Genomic DNA, 21,953 nt, shown 5'->3' with positions numbered 1-21,953 from the left:
AGTTGCTTATCAAGCTAATACAAGATATTTTGTTTGCATTTTGGATTATTCAATTTAGGTTAACTAATAGAATACAATAAAAGGTTTACATTTGCAAAATGCTTTATTTTTTTAATTTCAATTTTAATTAATTAATTTTTTTAGAGAGAGAGAGCATGCACAAGAGCAGGAGAGGGGTAGAAGGAGAGAGACAGAGAAAGAGAGAGAATCCCAAGCAGTCTCCATGCTCAGCACAGAGCCTGATGTGGGGCTCGATCCCATGACCCTGGGATCAAGACTTGAGCATAAATCAAGAGTCGGACACTCAACCAAGTGAGCCATCCAGGTGCGCCGCAAAATGCTTTATGAACACGAAATAATATCTTCAAATTAGAGCTCCTGGAGATCATACAATCCAACTCTCCCATTTTGCAGATGAGAAACTGAAGCCCAGGATGAAAATGAAAATTCCCCAAGACTATGTACTTTCTTTTCATCAAATTTGTGCCAAACTGGATTTTTCTTAACCCGACTTAGCTCAGGTTTTAGTGTGCAGGGTACACATACCATGCCAGTCTAACTCAGACATACAGTACACTTAGCTTGGTGTCATACGTAGATAGATATGCAGTTATTTTATTAAATGCTTCCTAATAGCTAGAGCACATTGGATTATAAAGGCCCCCAGAAAAACCTGAGCAGGGCATAAAGGAGGGAGTTAGGTTAGTTGATTTAGGAATTCTGGCCCACCCTCTCCATGCCTAACAGGAGGGTTTAGGAGAAGTAGTCAGTCCCGCTGCCATGCGAGGGGAGGGGGCCGTGCTCATGCACTAAGCCCTCTGTAGTAGGCTTAGAGAAGTCAGACCAGCAAGCCTCAGGGCTGCGTCAAAGCAAGTTCAATGAAACAACAAACTGTTGAAGAATCCACATGCAAGAGGGTGGGGAATAGCTCTATATGAGTACTAAAGATAAAACAAAATACTTTACCGACTCTAGACCTGAGATGACAGGCTAGGTAGACAGAAAAGAATTAGTGAATTGATGGTACCCACAGAGGTCTGAGAGAACAACTTACCTTTTTTTTCTGAGAAAACAGATGGCCGTGTGCTAGATGCATCTTGAACAAGGTCAATAAACATGGGGTCAAATTGGGTCATCTCATTTTTGCACCTGCAGTTGGAGAGCATGGAAGACCAACTGCATGCACATGATAAAAAGGGGGCTTGACAGAATCTTAATAAACTGGCTTCCCAATTTGGGAAGTGAACATGTCCCTTTGTTTAGTCTTAACATTGTCATGAAGATCATACCAACACATGTGCAAAACTCTATTAAACTCAGGCCTCTGAGCCACCTATGTGGGATTTGTAGAAAACAGAAAAAAATGGTATTTCAAAGGAGAGATGTCTGACCATTGCTGACCTTTAATCGTGCCACAAAGTGGGTTGCAACACTGAGTTCAGAGGCAGGGTTCCCAAGGATGATCTCAAAGCGGTACTGCAGGCCCAGCTTGTCGCGCACCTCCTGCAGCCGCTCCTTGGCTAACATTGCCAGCTGCACAGAGGGCACCCTGATAATGAGCATGTGTCCCCGCCCACTTCTGGTTTTTCCTGGGGAGCTGATGAGGTCATCCATAATGCTGAGTGTTTCTGGTGTGCTGTGGTCTCGGAGTGACGCCATGGTGGTGAGGGCCATCAGAGCCTCTGAGTACTGCTGGATGAGAAGGTAGCAGCGGACGACCATGCTGTGTAGCCTGGGGTACCTTCAACAGAACACAGGGAGCTCGCACTCAGGCAGCAGGACCAGCTGAGACAGCAAGGTCTTTGTGGGAGAAATACAGGCTAAGCATGGTGGGAAGGGGTTACTGGTCAATGGAAGGCTTGAGCTCTAGCATGACCTTGGAACCCACATCACTAGAAGGAAAAGCTGAGCTTTCAACGCCTGTGAATCAGAACCTGTTGGGATAGGCACAGCAAGCTAAAGAGGCTTCGGGATGGTCTAGCAACCCCTAGCTTCCCTGAGTGTGGTCTATGGACCAGCAGCAGCATCCAGTGGCAGTATCACCTGGGAGTTTGTTAGAAATGCCAAATTCCCCCACCCCAGATATCTGAATCAGAACTCACATCCTGACAAGATCCCCAGGTAGTTTATATACACATTAAAATTTGAGAAGCACTGGTCTTGTCAGGTTAATTGTTGACACAGTCATAATGGATCATTCCTGGATCCTAACCTCTTGGTGGCACTGAGTTAGCATGGTGGTATTGTCAGCTTATTTCTCTGATACTTGACTACAGTAAAGAAAATTGAGACATGTTTGAAAAATATCAGAAATACAAACAATAATTATTACTAATAATTACTAATTTCAGGGTAGCCACTCCACAGACAGCAGTTTATCTTCCAATAAAGAAGACAACTGCATCTTCCCATAAAGTGTACCTTGGTGCTGGAGAAAACTTGGAGCTGAGTGGGGAAATAGCATCCCCTAGTGGTGAAGCCTCCTATCACCTGAGCACTGCTTAGTCAAGGGAGCCTGGCAAATAGGGGTGTCCTTGAATCATCCCAATACCCATTGGTACCCCACCCCACCCTGCCTGGACTGCCAAGTAAGAGGGTCACTTTGTTCAAATTGGAACTTTTTACAATTACAGAGCAGGCAGAAAATAAATCTCTCATTTGTGTGTTACTCCTCAGAAAGCCAGGCCTGCTGGCAGTTAAGTACAAATGGACAAAGAGGACCCCCTTGCAGGCATGAAGAGGTGCTGGTCAAGAAAGGAGGTGCTGGCGAAATGAGGATGAGCCTGTGAACTTGCTTTCTGGTCGCCAGCTGGCAGCACATGCAGCTGGGTAGGCCATGGGGTGGTTTGCCTTTGTTCCACGTTGTAATTCTATTTAAAGTAAGACAAGTGGTCTGCCAGGCGTGCACAGAAAAACCCAGGGTTAAATACCAATTAGGGTCATCAAATGAATAGCGTGGTTTTGAAGTGCTTTAGAGCTGGAGAGGACCATGGATGGCCTGGTTTTGACCACTCCCCTTTCTACCAGAAGGAGGATGAGTTAAAAGGATGAGAGAAACCTGGCTACTCGCCCAAGATCATGCAACTGGTCAGGGACAGAGCTGTGTCTGGATTCATTCTGGTCTCTGACAACATTTCCTTACATTGCAAGGATTTGGTAGATTGGGGAAAAGTGAAGAAATCCTTCAGTTTACTCAATGCTGGGCAAGTTCTTCAAACACTCAATAAACTATAGCTAGTATTAGTTTGAGTGACTGGGTTGGAAGAAGTGAGCACACAAGATCCATGTTTAAAGCTTAATGTTTTTTGATGGGCCAGGTAGGAAAGCCAAAGTTAGAATACATGGTAACTTTGATCTATAGGCATTTAGATCTCATACTCTGAAAGAAGTATGAATTTAGAAGTGAATAGTCTTCACAAGCTGTTATATTTGCACTGAACTGTAATTGTTGTTTTGTAAGTATTACCAAGGTTGTAAGAGAAGTTGACAGGATTGACTCTGAATGATATTACCAGAACGGAGGGTACGTTCCAAGCTGGTAGATGAAGCCAGTGGGTGGGAAACACTTAAAAGGGAGACTCATGGGATGATTCTGGAAAGTAAGATCACATGTGCTGTGGAAGGATTAATGTCACAGAGTCGGTTAAGTCTTCTTAAATCCCACAGCTGCAAAAACATAAAATCCTACTCCAAGGCTGTTCCTTTTCTTGACACAGTATAATAACTCTCTGGATAGGCTGTATCTCCCTGTCCTCATTTTTAATCTTTCTTTTTTCTTAGCAAAGTTATAGGGCAGGTTGTTAAATAGGTGGCTTATGATCAACTGGGGCCAGTTTGAAGAATGAAAGCTACTAAAAATTAGAATGTGCCTCATCAAGAAGAGTCCAACTGCCCCCGTCACTGGAAGGTCAGACAGACTATTGCAGCGGAGGGCAGGGAGGGCCGTGTATTAGGTTACGTAAATTCTAATGCCTCTGTGATGCTTCAAGTCTATGATCCAAAATGAGAGAGAAAAAAATAGGAAAACTCTTTACTCTTCTGGAGTTTGACCTGGACTTGGGGAATAAAAAGAAAGCAGAAGAGACAGAAAAGTAATGATCTTTAACTCCCAAGGTCAGGGACTGAAGGAGACACCCTTGGAACTGAACTCACTTCAATGATCTAATTGCTCCTAATTTTCTCCAGTCTATACTCCCACTCTCATAGTAAAGTTCAGTTTTTACTGAGTCATCTAAGGGTACTTGCCTGTGTGAATAGAGGAGGAAAGAGGGGAAAATGAAAAAGTGTAGGGTATACGGTGGGGGAGGCCACACCTCAGAGGAACTGGTCTTCAATTAGTAAATCCCTCTGCCCATCTAATCCCCTGGTAGTCACATGCTTGGGAGATGACTCAGAGCATGAAAAGTGGAGCATGATAAGTCCCACTTTGGGTCGCTAGTTTCCTTTGTTAGTCTTGGATGATCACAGAAAACCTATGTGAGTAAAAGGTCATCTTAGGTGATGTTATTTTTATTCTGCCTTTGCATGGGATCTGCACAGCCGGTGCTCCACCAAACTTCCTGTGACAGTGACATAAGAGACTTTCGGCAATTTTAGATACACAAGTATGGCTAAAGTAAAAGTTGAAGGTCCTTACTTACCTTTCCAGGAGTGTGTTCACCATTTTTTCAAAAGTCTCATCACATCTCAAAAGTGGACTTGTGATTCCCCACTGTAGAGACTTACTGTATTCATTCAGGCCAAAGTACAACTTCTCCTCACAGCTCATGTCCTCCTGATTCAAAACAGAGCAAAATCCAGTGAGGAGAGGATGCAATGTGTCTTGTTTTCTTTTTTTTTTTTTTTTTTTTTTTTAAATTTTTTTTTTTTCAACGTTTATTTATTTTTGGGACAGAGAGAGACAGAGCATGAACGGGGGAGGGGCAGAGAGAGAGGGAGACACAGAATCGGAAACAGGCTCCAGGCTCTGAGCCATCAGCCCAGAGCCCGACGCGGGGCTCGAACTCCCGGACCGCGAGATCGTGACCTGGCTGAAGTCGGACGCTTAACCGACTGCGCCACCCAGGCGCCCCCCAATGTGTCTTGTTTTCTAGGGATGGAGAAATCCCTGCAATATATTATTTCCTGGAAGGTTAAAAAAATTGTGAACAAGTGATACTATATCAAACTAAAAAGCTTCTGCACAGCAAAAGAAGCCTCAACAAAATGAAAAGGCAACCTATAGTATAGTTGAAATATTTACAAATCATATATCTGATAAGGGGTTATATCCAAAATATATTTTAAAAACTCACATAACTCAATAGCAAAAACCCAAACAATCCAATTTAAAGACAGGCAGAGGAACTGAATAGACATTTTTCTAAAGAAGACATGCCCATGGCCAGTAGGTACATGAGTAGGTGCTCAACACCGCTAATCATGAGGGCAATGCAAATCAGAATGAGGATCTAATGTATAACAACTTGGTGACCACTGTAGTGAAATATCACCTCACACCTGTTCAATTTTTTTTTTTTTTTTAAGTAAGTTCTAGGCCCTATGTGGGGCTTGAACTCATGACTCCAAGATCAGGAGTCTCTTGCTCTACTGACTGACTGAGCCAGCCAGGCACCCCACCTCATACCTGTTGGAATAGCTGTTTATCAAAAGGAAAAAAGATAACAAATGTTGACAAGGATGTGGAGGAAAGCAAACGCTCATGCTTTGTTGGTGGGAGTGTAAGTTGGTACAGCCACCATGGGAAACAATATGGAGGTTCCTCAAATAAATTAAAAATTGAATCGTTGATCAATAAATACCCACTTCTGGGTATTTACCCAAAGAAAATGAAAATAGGATATAGAAGAGATATATGCACTCCCATGTTCATTATTCACAATAGCCAGGATATGGAAGCAACTAAGTGTCTGTCAATGGATAAATGGATAAAAAAGATATAGTATGTATATGTATATGTCCACACAATGTAATATTATTCAGTCATGAGAAAGAAGGAAATCCTGACATTTGTAACAAATAGACCTTGAGAGCATAATGCTAAGTGAAATAAGTTAGAGAAAGACAAACACTGCATGGTTTCACTCAGATAAAGGATCTTAAAAAAAAAAAGTCAAACTCATTAAAGCAGAGAGTAGAATAGTGGTTGCCACGGGTGGGGGGGCAGGGGGTAGGTGGGGGAAATAGGAAGAGGTTGGTAAAAGGGTATAAACTTTTAGCTATAAAATGAATAAGGTCTGAGGGTCTAATGTATAATATAGTGACTATAGTTGTTAACACTATAATATATAATTGACATTTGCTAAGAGAGTAGAAACTAAATGTTCTTACTAAAAAATACACATATATTTATATGTATATATAAATATGTGAGATGTTGGATGTATTAATTAACTAGAAGGGAGGAGTCCTTTCACAATGTATGTGTATATGTATATCCAATCATCACAATGTACACTTTAAATATCTTACAATTTTACAATTACAAAATGAATGAGATTTTACAAAAAAAGAGAGAGGAATAGGAAAATCAAGAAACAGATTCTTTTTTTTTAATGTTTTTATTATTTATTTTTGAGACAGAGAGAGACAGTACATGAGCAGGGGAGGGACAGAGAGAGAGGGAGACACAGAATCTGAAGCAGGCTCCAGGCTCTGAGCTGACAGCACAGAGCCCAACGCAGGGCTCGAACTCATGGAGTGTGAGATCATGACCTGAGCTGAATTCAGATGCTCAACCAACTGAGCCACCCAGGTGCCCCAAACAGATTCTTAAGTATAGAGAACAAACTGGTGGTTACTAGAGGGGAGGTGGGTGGGAGGATGGGTGAAATAGGTGATGGGGATTAAGGAGGGCACTTGTCGTGATGAACATCAGACGATGTATGTAAGTGTTATATTACTACATACACCTGAAATTAATATAACACTGTATGTTAACTAAAAATGGAATTCAAATAAAACTTAAAGTAAAAAAATGAGATCTTGCCATTTGCAACAACATAGATGGACCCAGAAGCTATAATGCTAAGTGAAACAAATCAGAGAAAGACAAATGCCATATGATTTCACTTACATGTAGAATCTAAAAAACAAAATAAATGAACAAAGAAACAAAGAGACAAACAAAAACCCAAGACTGTTAAATATAGAGAGAATGAATGAATGAATGAATGAATGAATAAAGCAAACTGGTTCATTGCCACAGGGAAGGGGGATGGAAGGATGGATGAAGTAGATAAAAGGGATTAGGAAGTACAAACTTCCAGTTACAAAACAGAGAAGTCACTGAGATGAAAAGTACTGAATAGGGAATATAGCCAATAATGTTGTAATACTGCTGCTTGGTAACAGATGGTGACTACACTAATGGTAAGCAGTGAGTAATGTATAGAATTGTTGAATCGTTATGTTGTACACCTGAAATTAACATAATACTGTATGTTAATTATAAATAAATTAAAAATAAATAAATAAACACGATAACCAATTGTTAAAATAAAATCAATATCTTATAATTTTATTTGTCAATTATACCTCAATAAAGCTGAAAAAACTGTATTTCATTATACAACCTGATATCAACTTCACAGTTATCTTGGGGACAGAAACCAAACTTCTTTTTCCCTTCAAATGAACTTAATATGTGGTTAATGTTGACCTGCTTTCTTAAGGCAGATGGTGACTTAACAGATGGTTTGTTTTCTCTTTGCTTTGTTCAGGCATGTTCTGAAGAATAGCATTTTTTAGGTTGGTACAGTCACAGGTCAGACTTTTCCCTCATGAAGCAATTCTCTATACTGATACATATGCTATATATAGAACTCTCCGGAGATTAACAAACTCAAAAATCCTATTACAAAAAACTTAACTTTTCTGATGTTATCTAATGATGGTAATTCAGAAAATCTTACTCTTTTACAAAAAAAATATTTATTTAAAAATGGAATCTATGCTTTTCTGCCTTCATAAGCAGAATTCCCTGTATTTAATTTATCCCCCCTTCATGATGACTCAGTCATCACTGGGAAAATGAATAACTATTTTGGGATGTGACACAAAGATTCCCTCAGAGGATCCTGAGATGTATGACAAGATGTCCTTAAATGTAAATAGTCCCAAAATATTCAGCAAGCTTTTTGAGTTCATGCATCTGTGTTTTTTTAAACAATGGTTTTCTTTCCTCTTTTCTACATTAATTTTTCCCAGTCATTTCTCCTAGCTGTCGTGTGGCCCATGTGTTTTAGTCTCTATTTGTTATTTATTATGTATTGGTATTTTTCCTTTTTTAAAAATGTTTATTTTGAGAGAGAGAGCACGAGCAGGGGAGGGACAGAGAGAGAGAGAGAGAGAGAGAGAGAGAGAATCACAAACAGGCTGCATGCTGTCAGCACAGAGCCTTACTCAGGGCTCAATCCCATGAACCATGAGATTATGACATAAACTGAAGTTAAGAGTCAGATGCTTAACTGACTGACCCACATAGGTGCCGCTGGCATTTTTCTTTAAACACGCACAAACTCATTTCATAAAGGTAATACAGCATCTTAAATATAATAAATATAATAAATTACAAATAAATTAAGCAGTCAGAAGAAGAAAAAGCAAGGGTAAGAGAAATAAGATTGGGCCAGGGATGAAGCTAGTGCTCTCAAAAATGCACATTTTGTTAGAAGTGGGCTACAATTTTGTTTCTGAGCTCTTTGGTAACCCAAACAGATAAGCAACTGTGTGATTCAAAAGGCCCAAAAGATAGAAAATAAAGCAATATTTAATTGACAGCTTTTAATTATTTTTTCGTCGCCCCCCAAACCAGTTATTCCTTCTTGTTGGAATAGGATCTTCAAGAGTAAAAATGCTTTATTAGAGGACCAGAGTATGTTCTTCGAAACAGCAGAGCCTTAAAACATACATTGAGCAGCCTCTGTTTTGGAGGCTTGAAAGCCATTTTGTTTATTTGTTTGCTTCCTTCCTTCTGGGTTCTTGGTTGAGTTCTGGATAACTGTGTCAAATGAGTCATTTCAGGATGAAAAGTCATTCATCTGCATTGTCTCCTTATCCAGCTGTTGGCACAGAGTCCGTGGAAAAGCTTTCTCTTCTGTGTATGTGGTCTTCACTTTCCTTCTCGTCTTTGGTCCTGCTTCTTTGGGAAAATCTAAAATCCTACTTCAAGCCTGTTCTTGGAGCATTTTAATGCTCCATTTTAATGCTCCAAGTTAAAATGCAGCATTTTAACTTGCTGGATAGGATGCATCCACCTGTCCTCAGTGTAATTTCTTTCTTAGCAAAATTATGGGGTGGGTTATTAAACAGATGGCTTGTGATCAGTTGGAGCCAGTATTTTATTAATCTACAAAGACTTTGTAGATCAAGAACTAGAGATACTAAAAATGGGAATTAGATGTGAAAACTTTCCCCAATCATTAAGTTTGCATTAAACTATAGCTCTAGTTTTGTATTATAAACCTTGTAATAGACGTCAATGGGACCACCCTTTTAAAATGTTACAAAACTCTGAATGATGTTGTTCAAAAGAAACATGCATCCCGAGAGTCACAAATCACAAATCATACTGAATCACTATGTCTTTTGGAAAAATGTCCCTTCTCCTGCAAAAAAAAAAAATAAATAAATATCCCTCCCCAAGTCCTGCCCTCCTAATGACCCTCATCCTGTAGCTCTCCCTGTCTTCTCCCTGCTATCCTTGCTCTTCCTCCAGCCAAATGCTCTGCTCTACAGACACTGTTACCTGGAAGGTCACCAAAGACTCCTGAGGCCAAATCCAGTGGTGTGTACCTGTCAGTCCTTGACCTCACTGCCCTTTAGGTAGTTCTCTTCATTGTCTATTTCTTTTTTTTTTAATTTTTTTTAATGTTTATTTATTTTTTTGGGACAGAGAGAGACAGAGCATGAACGGGGGAGGGGCAGAGAGAGAGGGAGACACAGAATCAGAAACAGGCTCCAGGCTCTGAGCCATCAGCCCAGAGCCCGACGCGGGGCTCAAACTCACGGACCGCGAGATCGTGACCTGGCTGAAGTCGGACGCTTAACTGACTGCGCCATCCAGGCGCCCCTTCATTGTCTATTTCAATGATTTTATCCACACCAGCTGCTTCTGTGATCATTGTTCTTTTTTTTTTTTTTTTTTAAATTTTTTTTCAACGTTTTTATTTATTTTTGGGACAGAGAGAGACAGAGCATGAACGGGGGAGGGGCAGAGAGAGAGGGAGACACAGAATCGGAAACAGGCTCCAGGCTCTGAGCCATCAGCCCAGAGCCTGACGCGGGGCTCGAACTCCCGGACCGCGAGATCGTGACCTGGCTGAAGTCAGACGCTTAACCGACTGTGCCACCCAGGCGCCCCTGTTCTTTTTTTTTTAAATATAATTTATTTTTTTAAAAATTTATATCCAAGTTAGTTAGCATATACTGCAACAATGATTTTAGGAGCAGATTTCTTAAGGCCCCTTACCCGTTTAGCCCATCCCCCCTCCCACAACCCCTCCAGTAACCCTCTGTTTGTTCTCTATATTTAAGAGTCTCTTACGTTTTGTCCCCTTCTCTGTTTTTATATTATTTTTGCTTCCCTTCCCTTATGTTCATCTGTTTTGTCTCTTAAAGTCCTCATACAAGTGAAGTCATATGATATTTGTCATTCTCTAATTTTGCTTAGCATTAATACCCTCTAGTTCCATCCATGTAGTTGCAAATGGCAAGATTTCATTCTTTTTGATTGCCGAGTAATGCTCCATCGTAGGTACATATACTACATCGTTTTTATCCATTCATCTGTTGATGGACAGTTGGGCTCTTTCCATACTTTGCCTATTGTCGATAGCGCTGCTATAAACATTGGGGTGCACGTGCCCCTTCGAAACAGTACACCTGTATCCACTGGATAAATACCTAGTAGTGAAATTGCTGGGTCATAGGGTAGTTCTATTTTTAGTTTTTTGAGGAACCTCCATTCTGGTTTCCAGAGTGGCCGCACCAGTTTGCATTCCCACCAGCAGTACAAAAGAGATCCTCTTTCTCCACATCCTCGCCAACATCTGTTGTTGCCTGAGTTGTTAATGCTAGCCATTCTGACAGGTGTGAGGTGGTATCTCATTGTGGTTTTGATTTGTATTTCCCTGATGATGAGTGATGTTGAGCATTTTTTTGTGTCAGTTGGTCATCTGGATATCTTCTTTGGGGAAGTGTCTATTCATGTCTTTTGCCCACTTCTTCACTGGATTGTTTTTCGGATATTGAGTTTGACAAGTTCTTTATAGATTTTGGATACTAACCCTTTATCTGATATGTCGCTTGCAAATATCTTCTCCCATTCTGTTGGTTGCCTTTTAGTTTTGCTGATTGTTTCCTTCGCTGTGCAGAAGCTTTTTATTTTGATGAGGTCCCAGTAGTTCATTTTTGCTTTTGTTTCCCTTGCCTCCAGAGACGGGTTGAGTAAGAAGTTGCTGCGGCCAAGATCAAAGAGGTTTTTGCCTGCTTTCTCCTCAAGGATTTTGATGGTTTCCTGTCTTATGTTTAGGTCTTTCATCCATTTTGAGTTTATGTAAGAAAGTGGTCCAAGTTCATTTTTCTGCATGTCGCTGTCCAGTTTTCCCAGCACCACTTGCTGAAGAAACTGTCTTTATTCCATTGGATATTCTTTCCTGCTTTATCAAAGATTAGTTGGCCATGTGTTTGTGGGTCCATTTCTGGGTTCTCTCTTCTGTTCCATTGATCTGAGTGTCTGTTTTTGTGCCAGTACCATACATGCTGATAATTTCAGCTTTGTAATACAGTTTAAAGTCCAGGATTGTGATGCCTCCAGCTTTGGTTTTATTTTTCAAGATTGCTTTGGCTATTTGGGGTCTTTTCTGGTTCCATACAAATTTTAGGATTATTTGTTCTAGCTCTGTGAAGAATGCTGGTGTTATTTTGATAGGGATTGCCGTGATCATTGTTCTTGACAAAATATTCCAAAACTATGTCATAAAGCGCCATAAAGTAGAAACTCCAAATGTGCATATGTGATAGTGCACTCATCTCAGCCTTAACTCATTCAAATTCCACCTCATCTGCTCTCCACAGATCATTGTTCCTCTTGAACTTTTTCTTCAACTAAAGGCATCACCTCAAAGACATCTCTGACTGCTGCCTCTTCCCCAATAAAGAAATCCTAGGGGAGGCACTTGGGTGGCTCAGTCAGGTAGGCAATTAAGCATCTGGCTCTTGGGTTTGGCTCAGGTCATGATGTTCGTGGGATTGAGCCCCAAGGGCCCCACACATTGACAGTGTGCAGCCTGCTTGGGATTCTCTCTCTCTCTGCCCCTCCCCCATTAGCAAGCACACACACACTCTCTCTTTCTCAAGATAAATAAACTAAAAAAAAAATCCTAAAAAATTCACCATTTCTCCCATTCTTCTTCTTGCTAGGACCACTATGTATTTGTTAATTTTAATCTGAATGATCAGAAAAGTCAAATGACTGATCTCCCTGTTTTTTAAAAAGTTTATTTATTTATTTTGATAGAGAAAGTGCAAACAGGAGAGGGGCAGAAAGAGAGGGAGAGAGAGAATCCCAAGCAGGCTCTGCACTGCCAGCTCAGAGCCCAATGTGGGGCTTGAGCTCACAAACCGTGAGCTGAAGTCGGACACTTAGACTGAGCCACCCAGGCACCCCAACTGATCTCTCTATTTTTAATCACTTTTATTTGACTTCTATCATTAATGAAGTGCTTTAAAATGCAACCTCTCAGCATCTCCTAAAGCTGAACATATGTGTTCATTCCCACATATACATCTGACAAAAATACATACCTGTGTCTACTAAAAGGCATGTGCTAGAATGTTTATAGCAGCACTATTTGAAATAAATGAATGGGATGGATAAATGAATTGTGGTGTTCTCCCAGTGTAATCCATATATGCCAATAAGAATGTTTTATGACTCATGCAAAATAGAGAAGAATCTCACAAACAATGCTGAGTAAAAGAAGCTATATACAAAAGAATGCAAACTGCATGATTCCATTTTTTTCAAGTTCAAAACTGGGCAAACTAAATGTAGGGTGGAAGAGGCCAGAAGAGTGTTACCCTTTGGTGGGTAGTGCCTGTCTTCTGGGGGTAGTGGTAATGCTCTATTTTTTCATCTTGGGTGCTGATTTTTCATCTTGGGTGCTGAAAGGTGCTTTCAGTTTGTGAAAATTCATCAAGTTGTGCATTTACATTGTTAGTATAAGAATAAAAGAAATACGTGCATTCTGATAATACAGTTGACTTTTGAACAACATAAGTTTGAACTGCATAGGTCCACTTACACAAGGTTTTGTTTTGTTTTCTGCAAAAAGCTTTGTTTCCATTCGGTGCAGGGCTTGGGGGAGGACTTCAGGGGGATTAAAAAGCTGCCTAGTGGCTGCAGGGAGAGGCTCAGGCAGAAGTCCTGAAATCCAGTGGGATGCACATGGGTCCCTCAAAAGCCATTGAGCTCCAAAAGCTCTCAGCTATCATGCTTGAAAGTAAGTCTTTGGAAGAGATACTCATCCAGCCCAGCTTTGGGGGCCAGCCAGCCTGCAGAAGTGACTCAGGTGGTCATCCAACTTTTTGATGGGTTTCACTTCTTCATCTAGGAAGTGGTTCTCCAGGAAGTCACAGAGATGGGGATTTGTGTGGGCAGAACCCAGAACATGCAGATCCAGAAGGGCCTGCTTCGGATACTTTTCCAAGACCATGGCAATCCAGGATTTTACCCTACTCATCTTGACAGGGCTTCTGCACATCCTGAAAAAGGGCATGGCTGCCATGCTGATTTTGTATCTTCAAGAGACTCTCAGCCCTCCAGAGCCACAGGTTGAGGTTGGAATAGAAGCTCAGAGAGATGCAGGTGTTGGAGCCCTGCAGATGAATGTTGGCCAGGCAGTTGAAGGCAGCCTCCACCTTAATGGAATCATTCTGACAAATCCAGGAGCTCATGGTTGATTGGCAATATGGAAGGAGCTAAGCTCAAAAACTGGTCCTAGCTACTCCTGGAGCCAGAAGGTGGTGAGAAGATGGTTCTGGAGGTTGTGACTGGAAAAGAGGTTGGAGGGCAGGTGGAGGGTGGAAGAAGGGGCATCCCTGGGTCTGTTATGTCTAAACACTGTTGAAGCAAGAGACAGATCTGCAGGACTGGCAGTCGCTCTGCCTATTTGCAGATTCTTTACAGTATTGTGAATGTATTTTCTCTTCCTTACAACTTTCTTAATGTTTTCTTTTCTCTAGCTTACTTTATTGTAATACATTATATAATAATATGACATACAAAATAGGTGTTATGTTATCGGTATGGCTTCCGGTCAACAGTAGCCCATTAGTAAAGTTTTGGGGGAGTCAAAATTATATGCAAATTTTCGACTGAGCAGGGGTGGGTCCTCCTGAACCCTGTGTTGTTCAAGGCTCAACCATAGTTTTAATAATACTATGCCCTTACAAGAAAATCATTAATGCCTTTGTAATAAGTGTAAACTTTTCCAGCCTGGGACTTCAAGCTTCCGTGTATATATTCCCAAGTTTCTTTTCATCCTCCTGGTGTTCGCTGAAAAATCCCTGTTTCCTCCTCTGTGGTGCTGCCCGAGCTGTCTGCTGTCAGGAGAGCCCACACCTCAGTCTGTCTGCTCCTTCCTTCCTCTCTTGCAAGGCCGAGCCACTGTGCTCTCTCCATGTCGCGTTTTCTAATGCTCTTAAGTGGGTGGGACTTCTCCCTCATTTCAATCCCCAGAGCATTTTGATATTTTAAAATTGTCTTATTCCAGGGGTGCCTGGGTGGCTCAGTTGGTTAAGCATCTGACTTCGGCTCAGGTCATTATCTCACAGTTCATGGCTTTGAGCCCGCGTTGGGCTATGTGCTGACAGCCTAGAGCCTGGAGCCCGCTTCAGATTGTGTCTCCCTCTCTCTCTGCCCCTCCCCCACTCATGCTCTGTCTCTCTTTGTCTTTCAAAAATAAATACACATTAAAAATTGTTTTTTAATTTATAAAATTGTTTTCTTCCAGTCTATTATTTTTGCAAATAAAAGTTGTATATATTTAAGGTATACAATGTGGTATTTTTTCTTTTTTTGAAATTGAGACATAACTGACATGTAACACTGTATTAGTTTTCAGGGGTACAACAAAATGATTCTGTTTATATATAGGCATACCTTGGAGATTTGAGGGTTTGGATGCAGACCACCACAATAAACAGGCATTACAATCAAATGAGTCAAATGAATTTTTTGGTTTCCCTGTACATACAAAAGTTATGTTTACACTGTACTATAGTCTATTAAGTGTACAATAGCATTATGTTTAAAAAACAATGTACATACCTTAATTAAAAGATACTTTATTGCTTAAAAATGCTAACCATTATCTGAACTTTCAGCAAATCATAATCTTTTTGCCGGTGGAGGGTCTTGCCTTGATTTTGATGGCTATTGACTGATTTGGTTGGTGGTTGTAGAAGGCTGGGGTGCCTGTGACAATTTCTTAACACAAGACAACAATGAAGCTTGCCACATTGAATGACTCTTCCTTTCATGAGTGACTTCTCTGTAGCAAGTGATGCTGTTTGATAGCATTTTGCCCCCAGTAGAACTTCTTTCAAAATTGGAGTCAATCCTCTCAAACCCTGCCACTGCTTTATCAACTAAGTTCATGTAATATTCTAAATCCTTTGTTGTCATTTCAACAATCTCCACAGCATCTTCACCAGGAATAGTTTCCTTCTCAAGACACCACTTTCTTTGTTCACCCATCAGAAGCAACTCCTCATCCATTCAATTTTTATCATGAGATTGCAACAATTCGGTCTCATCTTCAGGTTCTACTTTTAATTTTAGTTCTCTTGCTATTTCCACCACATCTGCAGTGACTTCCTCCACTGAAGTCTTGAACCCCTCAAAGTCATCCACGGGGGTTGTAATCAACTTCTTCCAAACTCCTGGTAATGCTGATATTTTGACCTCTTCCCATGAATCATGAATGTTCTTAATCACCTAGAATGGTGAATCCTTTCCAGAATGTTTTCAACTAACTTTGTCCATTTCCATCAGAGGAATCACTGTCTATGGCAGCCACAGCCTAATGAAATGTATTTTCCTAAATCATAAGAAGTTACTCCTTGACCCATGTGCTGCATAATGGATGTTGTGTTAGTAGTCATGAAAACCACATTCATCTTATTGTACATCTCCATCAGAGCTCTTAGGTTAGCATATACATTGTCAATGAGCAGTAATATATTGAAAGGAATCTTTTTTTTCTGGGCAGTAGGTCTCATCAGTGGGCTTAAAATATTCAGTCAACCATGTTGTAAACAGATGTGCTGTCAACCAGGCTTTGTTGTTACATTTAGAGAACACAGACAAGAGTAGATTTAGCATAATTCTTCAGGGCCCTAGGATTTTCAGAATGCTCAATGAGCATTGGCTTCAACTTAAAGTCACCAGCTGCAGTAGCCCCTAACAAGACAGTCAGATTGTCCTTTGGAGCTTTGAAGGCAGTCATTGATTCTCTCTAGCTATGAAAGACCTAGAAGGCGTCTTCTTCCAATAGATGGCTGTTCCATCTACATTGAAAATTTGTTTCATGTAGCCACCTTCATTAATAATCTAGGTCTTTTGGATAACTTGCTGCAGCTTCTATACCAGCACTTGCTGCACTTTAATGTTATGCAGAAGGCATAAGCTTTCTTAAGCTTTATGATCTAACCTCTGGTAGTTTCCAATCTTTCTTCTGCAGCTTCCTTACCTCTCTCAGTCTTCCCAGAATTGAAGACAGTTAGGGCCTTGGTCTGGATTAGGCTTTGGCTTAAGGGAACGTGGTGGCTGATAGGATCTTCTATCTAGATCATTCAGATCTTCTCCATATCAGCAATAAGGTGTTTTACTTTCTTATTATTCATGTGTTCACTGGGTTAGCACTTTTTTTGAGAGAGAGAGAGAGAGAGCAAGAGCGAGTGTTGGGGAGGGGCAGAGGGAGAGGGAAAGAGAATCTTAAGCAGTCTCCATGTCCAGCACAGAGCCCAATGCAGGGCTCGATCTCACAACCCTGAGATTGTGACCTGAGCTGAAATCAAGAGTCGGATGCTTAACTGACTAAGCCTGCCAGGTGCCTTTTAATTTCCTTCAGGAACTTTTCTTTTATATTCATAACATGGCTGTTTGGAGCAAGAGGCCTAGCTTTCAGCCTGTCTCAGCTTTTGACTTGTCTTCCTCACTAAGCTTAATCATGTCTAGCTTTTGATTTAAAGTGAGAGATGTGCAACTCTTCCCATCACTTGAACACTTAGTGGCCATTGTAGGGTTATTGATTGGCCAAATTTCAATATTGGTGTGTATCCAGAAATAGGGAGGCCTAAGGAGAGGGAGAGAGAGGGGAATGGCCAGTTGGTGGAGCAGTTAGAACACACACACACTTTTATCGATTAAGTCCACGTTCTTACATAGGTGTGGTTTGTGGCACCGCAAAACAATTACAATATAGTAACATCAAAGATCAGTGATTATAGATCAGCATAACAAATACAATAATAATGAAAAAATTTTAAATATTGTGAGAATTACCAAAATGTGACATAGAGACCCAAAGTGAGTAAATGCTGTTTGAAAAAATGGCACCAATAGACTTCCTTGATACAGGATTGCCACAAATCTTCATTTGTAAAAATGAAATATCTGCAAAGTACACTAAAGCAAAGCACAACAAAACAAGATATGCCTATATATGTGTGCAATATACATAATAATATTGCAAAATGATCACCACAGGAAGTCCAGTTAACATCCATCAGCGCATATAGTTATAATTCTTTTTCTCTGGTGATGTGATCTTCTAAGGCCTACTCTCTTAGCAACTTTCAAATATACCATACAGTATTAACTATAGCCATCATGCTGTACATTACATCCCCAGGACTTACTTGTTATTATTTTTATATAATTTACTGTCAAATTGGCTTACATACAACACCCAGTGCTCATCCCAACAAGCACCCTCCTCAATGCCCATCACCCATTTTTCCCCTCTCCCCCATCCTCCCAATCCCTCTCAGTCTGTTCTCTGTATTTAAGAGTCTCTTGTGGTTTGCCTCCCTCCCTCTCTGTAACTATTTTTTCCCCTTCCCTTCCCCCGTGGTCTTCTGTTAAGTTTCTCAAGATCCACATATGAGTGACAACATATGATATCTGTCCTTCTCTGACTGACATATTTCACTCAGCATCATACCTTCTAGTTCCATCCATGTTGCTGCAAATGGCAGGATTTTATTCTTTCTCATTGCCAAGTAGTATTCCATTGTATATATATACACTACATCTTTATCCATTCATCAGTTGATGGACATTTAGGCTCTTTCCATAATTTGGCTATTGTTGAAAGTGCTGCTATAAACATTGGGGTACAAGTGCCCCTATGCATCAGCACTCCTTTACCCCTTGGGTAAATTCCTAGTAGTGCTACTGTTGGATCATAGGGTAGTTCTATTTTTAATTTTTTGAGGATTAACTTATTTTATAACTGAACATTTGTATCTTTTGATCCCATTCACCTATTTCATCCACCCCACCCCTGCCTCTGGCAATCACTGATCTCTTTTCTCTATGTATATCTTATTCTACTTTGGATAACAGTGACTTTGATATGTACTTTGCTTTTACCTTTAAATGGTCAGTTCTCTTTGTGTTCTTGGAAAGATCTAACACAAGCCCAACAAGTGCTTAGTATTTTTTTAATTGAATTACCCTGCTTTTTCCAATTTTTCCTTTTTGAGGACGTTGGTTTCAGGATAATGAAAGGAGGCTAATGGTTAGGAGCTTCTTCCCTAATGTGTAAGGGTGAGGGTGTAAGGGTGTAAATTAGATTCAAGTTTGAAGTTTTTATCTTTTTTCTATGTTGATCTCAATTTCACAGTGATGATTTAAAAAAATTTTTTTTTAATTTTAGAGACAGAGAATGCAAGCAGTAGAGAGGGGCAAAGGGAGAGAGGGAGAGAATCCCAAGCAGACTCCACACTCAGAACAGAGCCTGACATGGGGCTCCATCTCATGACGCTGGTATCATGACATGAGCTGAAATCAAGAGTCTGATGCTCAACTGACTGAGCCACCCAGGCACCTCACAGGGATGATTTTTTTATGTGTGTGTGTGTGTGTGTGTGTGTGTGTGTGTGTGTTTTGAGAGCAAGCATGAGTGGGGGAGGGCAGAAGGGGGGGTGGGGGACAGAGGATCTGAAGCTGGGTCTGTGCTGATAGCAGCAAGCCCAATGTGGGGCTCAAACCCACAAACTGCAAGATCATGACCTGAGCCAAAGTCAGATGCTCAACCGACTGAGCTACTCAGGCACCCCTGAATAAATGTTATTCTTACTTAAGACATATCTGGCATCTTTTACTTAAACATGCTTATTTTAAAATATCCATTATGTTTAACATTTTTTCATTTTTAAATTTTTTTTAAGTTTATTTATTTTGAGATAGAAAGAGTGCACAAGTAAGGGAGGGGTAGAGAGAGAGGGAGAGAGAAAGAATCCCTAGCAGGCTCTGCATTGTCAGCACAGAGCCCAGTGTGGGACTCAAACCCATGAACCATGAGACCATGATCCAAGCAGAAACCAAGGGTCAGACGCTCAACTGATTGAGCCACCCAGGCGTTCCCACCATGTTTAATATTTTTTAAACAAAGGATCCATTGCTTAATGGCTAATCTTCTTTGTTTTTATGAAACACTTATTTCTTTTTTTTGGTAGTATGTTTGTCATGCATTGTATAGGTCATAGAAAATATTTTCCAGGTTTTAGGGACTGAAGCCAAAAAAAATATAGAGTCTTGAATATGTACAACCTTGAGATGGTGCTCAACATATTAAGTGCTATTGAGTAATTTAAAGTAACAGTATCATAATCTAATGTTTTAACTAGAAGACTGAGAACTGATTAAAAGAAAAAAATACAGTTGCTGGGGGAACATGAGCATAATTTATAGTCATACAGATCAATAAGACTTCAAAAGGATAATAAATTTCTAAGTCTCAGATTGAAATTAATTGTTTAAAAGCACAAAGATAGTCCAGGCTATTGGTGACTGTATAAAATAACATCACATTTTGGAGGGGGGGGGGTACTATATAGGATGGACAATTTTGTATCTGTATGATAACCTTAAAAAGAACAATATAATTAGATTTATTTTGGACACACTCATTAGTTTTTAGTCTTATAATAATTGTAATTACATGGAACTTTTAGGAGATAAAGCTTTATTTTAGTTAGAGTTTTGAACTCTTACGGTATTTTACAAAGCCATGACCATATTTTATTACAAGATTCTGCTCCCGGGGGAACTGAGAATAATGACTGTGTATAAGAGAGCAGAATAGAGACTCACCAAGTTGTCCAGCTGTATCCAGTGAACCTCATTGCTGGAGCTGATACGAGACTGTTGGGTCTGTAGTGTGTATGGCAATGAGCTAACCTGGAGCACCAGCAGGTTGAAAGCTTCCAGAACTTCTCTGCAGTTAATGACTCTATCAGCCAATCCATGACTAGGTTCACCATGTGACAAAGAGCCCGAAATGACACTGTAGAAATATTGAAAGTCACATTAATAATTTAACAGATTAGATTCAGAAACAGTCATCAAAATGGAGATAATGTTTTAGTTTTTATTTTTCTAGTTCTTTTTAACTGGGAGAAGGAGTAGAGGCAACCAACATTTAATTTGAAAGAGAAATAATTACACTCCTTCTTACCACTTTCAGACAGATTTCAAAGATATTTTCCCCCCCTTTTCAGTCTGCCCCTGAAATACCTCCAAGTGTAACTCAGTTCTACAGGCCAAGGATATCTAAATCTGTAGCTGAGATGGATCACTTTGGTCTGAAAGCTCATCTAAATGAGTTTCTCCATCAAAACATGATGCTTGTAAGTGTGCAATCGGTACCCCAGAGAGGCAAGGGATCCCCTCTGTGTTAATGCTACTATTCTTCCTCCCTTGAGGATGTTAGACTATGAGGAGGTTACAAAGGGTCCTCCTACCCCTCAGTATGAACAAAATTTTTACATCTAAATCATTTTCAATTATGTTCAATTTGAATGTACCAGGCTGTTATGCAGCCTCAAAACCACATATTTTTTTTTTGTCAAAGAAATAATCTCAGTGCCCTAGGGAATTAAATATAGAGAGATCCAATACACATCCTCACAGCTATTACTCCAAACTTTCAAACATGAGGTATATCAGGTCACTGAGTTATTTCTGCTCAAAGAACACTAGGAACAACCGAAGAGAATCTGGGCAAAGTCCTTCCTTCTTTCTTTCCTTCCTTCCTTCCTTCCTTCCTTCCTTCCTTCCTTCTCTCCTCTCTCTCTCCCCCTCTCCTTCCTTCCTTCCCTCTCTCCTTCCTTCCTTTCTTCCTTCTCTCTCTCTCCCTCCCTCCTTCTTTCTTTCCTTCCTGCTCCCTTCTTTCCTTCTCTCCTTCCCTCCCTCCCTCTCTCTGCTTCTTTCTTCCCTCTTTTTTCTCTTTCTTTCTTTCTTTCTTTCTTTCTTTCTTTCTTTCTTTCTTTCTTTCTTTCTTTCTTTCTTTCTTTCTTTCTTTCCTCTAAAACTAACATCTTATTTATACCTACATATGGCTCTAGAGTTCAGATTGTGGAGTGCCAAATACATTCTGGCTTTTGAACAAGTGCTTTTGCAATTCTGATATTTCTACAACATACTACAAATCTTTCATATTCTCAACCTCAGTGTGTTCTGAAGAAAGGAAAATCTATAAACACTTGATGATGCTTGAAATTGCCTTTTAAACCCATAGGATCAAAGACATCCCTTAACAGATAATTACTGTAATTTGGTCAGGGGGCCAAACTGGCACCATCATGCCCCATTTACTCTTCTTTCACTGTAAGCCCACCTAAGAAATAGGATATTCTCGGGGCGCCTGGGTGGCTCA

At 40.3% G+C, this 21,953-nt stretch overlaps 1 protein-coding gene across 13 annotated transcripts in view; it reads right to left on the bottom strand.

Moving 5' to 3' along the window:
- Nucleotides 1-21,953, bottom strand: part of GREB1L (GREB1 like retinoic acid receptor coactivator) — a 290,524-nt gene that overhangs the window by 31,319 nt on the left and 237,252 nt on the right. For all 13 annotated transcript variants that reach the window (XM_086682583.1, XM_086682585.1, XM_086682580.1 and 10 more), the window contains 3 exons: nt 20,390-20,582; nt 4,641-4,774; nt 1,402-1,741 (listed from right to left, as the gene is read on the bottom strand). In XM_086682583.1, the coding sequence (XP_086538709.1) occupies nt 1,402-1,741; nt 4,641-4,774; nt 20,390-20,582 (667 nt within the window). The remainder of the gene's footprint in view (nt 1-1,401; nt 1,742-4,640; nt 4,775-20,389; nt 20,583-21,953) is intronic.

Source organism: Puma concolor, chromosome D3 (assembly GCF_028749965.1).
Source record: "Puma concolor isolate L17-30 chromosome D3, mPumCon1.1.hap2, whole genome shotgun sequence".
Taxonomy (NCBI): Eukaryota; Metazoa; Chordata; class Mammalia; order Carnivora; family Felidae; genus Puma; species Puma concolor.
Note: the sequence above shows the minus strand (reverse complement) of the source record. Positions and strands in the feature narration are given on the sequence as shown.